We start from the raw sequence: 4,829 nt of genomic DNA, 5'->3' as shown, positions 1-4,829 counted from the left end.
GCTATAAATATCAATAGATATAACCTTTATAAATCGAAGCTCTTGAGGAGGGCCTTCAAACATTTTTCAGAATGTAAAGGGTGGGGCAGCTGGGTGGCTCAGTGCATAGAGAGCCAAGCCTTGAGAGGGGAGGTCCTGTGTTCAAATCTGGCCTCAGACACTTCCTAGGTGGGTGACCCTGGACAAGTCATTTAACTCCCATTGCCCCCTAACCCTTACCTCTCTTCTATCTTGGAACCAATCCATAGTATTGATTTTAAGATGGAAGGTGAGGGTTTAAAAAAAAAAAAAAGAGTGTAAAGGGGTCCTGAGACCAAAGTTTGAGAAGTCGTGGCATGGGGGTTCCTGGGGAAACTCGCAGGCCCAGTTCAGGTCTCTAGCCTTTTGTTATTCCAATTCATAGTCTTAGTTGCCTAGACCCTGAGAGGTTAAATAATTTGTCCAGAGACTCCCAGTCAGTATAAAAATAATAACAAACATTTCTATAGGCCAGAGCCTAGTAGCTTCTAAATATGATCTCATTTGAACCTCACTGAGTAGCCCCACTTTGCAGATGAGAAAACTGAGGCAGAGAGGTTAAGTGACTTGCCCGAGGCCACACAACAGGGTGTGCCCGTATATGTCTGAAGCTGCTCTTTGAGGATCCAGTGAAGGCTTCACAGAGGAGGCAGCCCTTGAGCTGGGTCTCCAAAGCCAGGCAGAGTGGAGGCTCTGGGTCCCAAGTTGTACTGAATGGAAGGATGTCACCAGTGGGAGAAAGGTGTGTGTGTTTGGTGGGGTGCAGCCCGAATGGAGCCACATAATTGGAGGACATCTATGGAGATGGCCGGGATGGAGAGTTCCAGCCGCCTCTCTGGGCCGGAATCCAAGGTGAAGGCACAGGAGCCAGGTAGAATTGTGCTTCGGAGTCCCAGGCCTCAGGTTTGAGCTCTGCCTCTTCCTTTCTAGCTGTGAGATCGTGGAGGAGGAGACATGATGGGGATGTGGGGGCGGTGGCCAGCTTGGAGCCCAGAAGCCCTAGGTTCAGGAGCTTGGAAGAGTCACCAAATCTGTGCCTCAGTTTCCTCATCTATAAAATGAGGGGGTAGACGATAGCTACGGCCCCTGAGTTTCCTCCCCACTCGGAATCTATGAGGCCGTGTCACACTGATGCCCCGAGTGTCCTCAGCTGGAGAATGAGGATGTCGCTTGGGCTAGAATGGTACCAACTGTCCCATCCACAGTGGACAACATATGAGCCGTGTTCTCGAGAGATTATTCAAGAAGTTTAGGCAGTGCTGAGCTGACGACGGCATCAGGGAGAGAAGCAGAGGCTATCTGCAAGAAAGGGTTCAGTTATCCAGGCGTGCCGTCCACCGAGCTAGCCCAAGGCCCCTGCCTGTCCTCTAATGGAATCTTTTTCTAAAATCCTTACTTTCTGTCTTAGTAACAACTCTGAAAGTAGAAGGGCCAGGGCTAGGCAATGGGGGTGAAGTGACTTGCCCAGGATCACGCAGCTAGGAAGTGTCTGAGGCCAGATTTGAACCCAGGACCTCCCATTCCAAGCCTGCTGCTCTATCCACTGTGCCACCTCCCCTAATGGAATCTCGGAAGAGCGGATGCCTGGCACCTCTGCCCTGGCCAAATCACCTTTGGATTCTGGTGCTAGATCTGGGTGCCGTGTTTTAGGATGAAAAGAGGGAGGTTGAAGTCCAGAGCTGGGACGCCTGGGGAGACATGGAGGTCTCCATGTGGGGGAAGAGATTTGTTTTGCTCTGTTAGTGGCCGGAGGATGCCACCAGAAACCACGTGGGGGCATGTGTGTGGATGTGATGCAGGGAGGCGTCCGGAGAATTTCAGCTCCAAGCAATGAAAAACATCCTAATAGCGAGAGCTGGCCAGCGGTGGGATGGGATGCCCTGGGAAGCAGTGAGCTCACTGGAAGGCTCCAAGTGGGCCTGACTGTAGACTTGTCGAAGATACTGGAGAAGGTGGGGGCAGCTGGGCAGCTCAGTGGATGGAGAGCCAGACCTAGAAATGGAAGGTCCTGGGTTCAAATCTGGCCTCAGACACTTCCCAGCTGTGTGACCCTGGGCAAGTCACTCTACCCCTATTGCTTAGCCCAGGGATGGGCAAACTACTGCCCGCGGGCCATATGCGGCCCCCTGAAATGTTCTATCCAGCTGCTGTGACATTATTCTTAGTGTGACAAATACAATGAGTAGGATACAATACAATAAAACTTCCAAAGAGTTGCCTTAGAAACAGACTGACAGGAGCATTTTCTTTCCTTTGGCCCCTCTTTAAAAAGTTGGCCCATCACTGGCTTAGCCCTCATCACTCTTCTGCCTTGGGACCAATGCACACAGTACTGATCCCAAGATGGAAGGTGAGGGTTTAAAAAAAAAAGATTCTGGAGAAGGGTAGCTAGGCAGGGCTCAGTGGATGGAGAGCCAAGCCTAGAGACAAGAAGTCCTGGGTTCAAATCTGGCCTCAGACACTTCCTAGCTGTGTGATCCTGAGCAAGTCACTTCATCCTGTTTGCCTCAGTTTCCTCATCTGTCAAACGAGCTGGAGAAGGAAGTGACAAACCATTCTAGTTTCTCTACCAGAAAACCCTAACTGGGTAACGAAGGGTCGGACAGGGCCAGCCTGGGCCCCTTGGGGGGGTCCTCCTGGCCCTGACATTCATGCCTTCCACAGGGGACCAGCTGCTCAGTGCCCGGGTCTTTTTTGACAATTTCAAGTACGAAGATGCCCTCCGTTTGCTACAGTGTGCCGAACCCTATAAGGTCTCCTTCTGCCTCAAGCGGACCGTGCCCACCGGGGACCTGGCCTTGCGTCCAGGCACCGTGGCAGGCTACGAGATCAAGGGCCCCCGGGCCAAGGTGGCCAAGCTGGTAGGCGTGCTGCTCCCGGCCCCTGCCTTGGGGGGCCCTGGCGCCCCAAACTCGGCCCCTGGCACCCTGCGGGGAGCTTCCCACGCTGGTCCTGCTGCCCTGGGCTCTGCCCCTTGAGGCCGTCCAGCTGTCTGGCTGTCTGGGGACTAATACGGCTACTAACCTTCCCCGGCCCGAGGCCCCCCCTGCACCCTTCTCCCACACCACCCAGTGCCCGATGGCAGGTCCTGGTCTCCCTCCCCACACCTCCACTGGCTGTCCATTCGGGCGTCAGCTGCCAAGTCCAGCTCCAGTTGAGAAGGCCCGTCTCCCACCCCAGGGATTCTCCACCTTCGGTGGTCTCAGGCCCCCCTTAGACTGTCTATAGCTTGGCATCTTTATGTCAGTCAGAGACTCCCCCCGGCCCCCCAAGAGCCTTAGAGCCGGCCCAGCTTGGGATTATTATGGAAACTCTTTGGATCCTGGCCCACACTTTGGGAACCAGCGCCCTTAGGTATCGGCGGCTGGAGACTCTCAGGGAAAGATGGTCCTGTAAAGCCCAGAGGAAGGAAGTTATGGTGGAAAGGCCAGTGGGGTTGGGACGTGAGGACAGGCCCTCCTCTGCCCCTACCAGCGGCGCTGTTCCCAGCCTCTCCCCCACCTGTCGGCACCCCCTCTTGTTCCACCGCCTCCCGCCTCTCTCCTCTCTCCCCAGAACATCCAGAGCCTGTCCCCAGTGAAGAAGAAGAAGGTCCTAGCTGTGTCTGGGGCCCCGGGGATCCCCTCAGATCTGGCCCCTGTTGATGTTGAGTTCTCCTTCCCCAAGTTTTCAAGGCTGCGACGGGCAAAGGCCGAGGTGGCTCCGGGGCCCACGCTGCCCGCCCCTACCCGTCGACGCTTGCGCCTCCCCCGGCTGCGGGTCAGGGAAGTGGCTGGTCCCGTTCCAACTGCTGAGCCGGGGGTCCAGGTGTCTCACCTGGCCGCCATTCCCTTCCTCGGGAGCAGGAAGGCCAAGGTGGAGGGAACCCTGGCTGGAGTGGAAGCACCCTTTGGTGCCCATTTTGTGACCCCCCAACTAGAGCTGGTTGGGCCTCAGAGGGCAGGTGCTGAGGTGGTGGCTGAAGTTCCAGAGCCTTCAGGCACTGGATTTGGCCTCCATCTGCCCACATTTGGCCTTACGGCCCCAGCAGCACCTGCGCCTGAGGTGGCCCCAGGGGGGATCCAGGTGCCCCAGGTGGAGTTGCCTAGCCTCACCCAGTTGCCTTGCCTGGAGGCCAGAGAAGGTGGGGCCATTACGGCACCTACCCTAGATGTATCTGTGCCATCCATGGAGGTGGACCTCGCCCTGCCCGGAGCTGAGGCTGAAGTCAGGGGAGAAGGGCCTGAGGTCGCTTTAAAGGTGCCCTGGCTCACCTTCCCCCGCTTTGGTGCTCGGGGGAAGGAAGGGATAGGGCCCGACAGCGAGGGGAAAGTTGGCAAAAGAGTAAAGGTCAGTCCCGAGGCCAGGGTCAAGGGACCCAAGCTGCGGATGCCCACTTTTGGGCTCTCTCTGCTGGAGTCACGGCCAGCTGCACCCGAGCCCACTGTAGAGGGCAAGTTGAAACTTCCCACCCTCAAGATGCCTTCTTTTGGCATTGGGGTGTCTGGGGCTGAAGTTAAGCTGCCCAAGGGCCCAGAGATGAAGCTGCCAAAAGTTCCTGAGGTAAAGTTGCCAAAGGGGGCAGATGTACAGCTCCCCAAAGTACCAGAGATGAAGCTGCCCAAGGGGCCGGAGGTGTCCATCCCAGAGGTGCACCTTCCAGACGTCCAGCTCCCAAAGGTGCCTGAGATGAAGCTGCCCAAGGGGCCGGACATGTCTATCCCAGAGGTGCACCTTCCAGAGGTCCAGCTCCCAAAGGTGCCTGAGATGAAGCTGCCCAAAGGGCCGGACATGTCTATCCCAGAGGTGCACCTCCCAGAAGTCCAGCTCCC

At 56.3% G+C, this 4,829-nt stretch overlaps 1 protein-coding gene across 1 annotated transcript; it reads left to right on the top strand.

Moving 5' to 3' along the window:
• Positions 1-822: 822 nt before the first annotated feature.
• On the top strand, positions 823-4,823 carry LOC123256368 (periaxin-like; the record flags this gene model as incomplete). Its single annotated transcript, XM_044685001.1, has 3 exons — positions 823-889; positions 2,683-2,879; positions 3,574-4,823. Coding segments are annotated over exons 1-3 (1,514 nt in total), but the record flags the coding sequence as incomplete, so codon positions are not given.
• Positions 4,824-4,829: the final 6 nt, after the last annotated feature.

Source organism: Gracilinanus agilis, unplaced genomic scaffold, assembly GCF_016433145.1.
Source record: "Gracilinanus agilis isolate LMUSP501 unplaced genomic scaffold, AgileGrace unplaced_scaffold58181, whole genome shotgun sequence".
In the NCBI taxonomy this organism is placed as follows: domain Eukaryota; kingdom Metazoa; phylum Chordata; class Mammalia; order Didelphimorphia; family Didelphidae; genus Gracilinanus; species Gracilinanus agilis.
The sequence above is the reverse complement of the archived record's forward strand: the minus strand, read 5'-3'. Positions and strand labels throughout refer to the sequence as shown.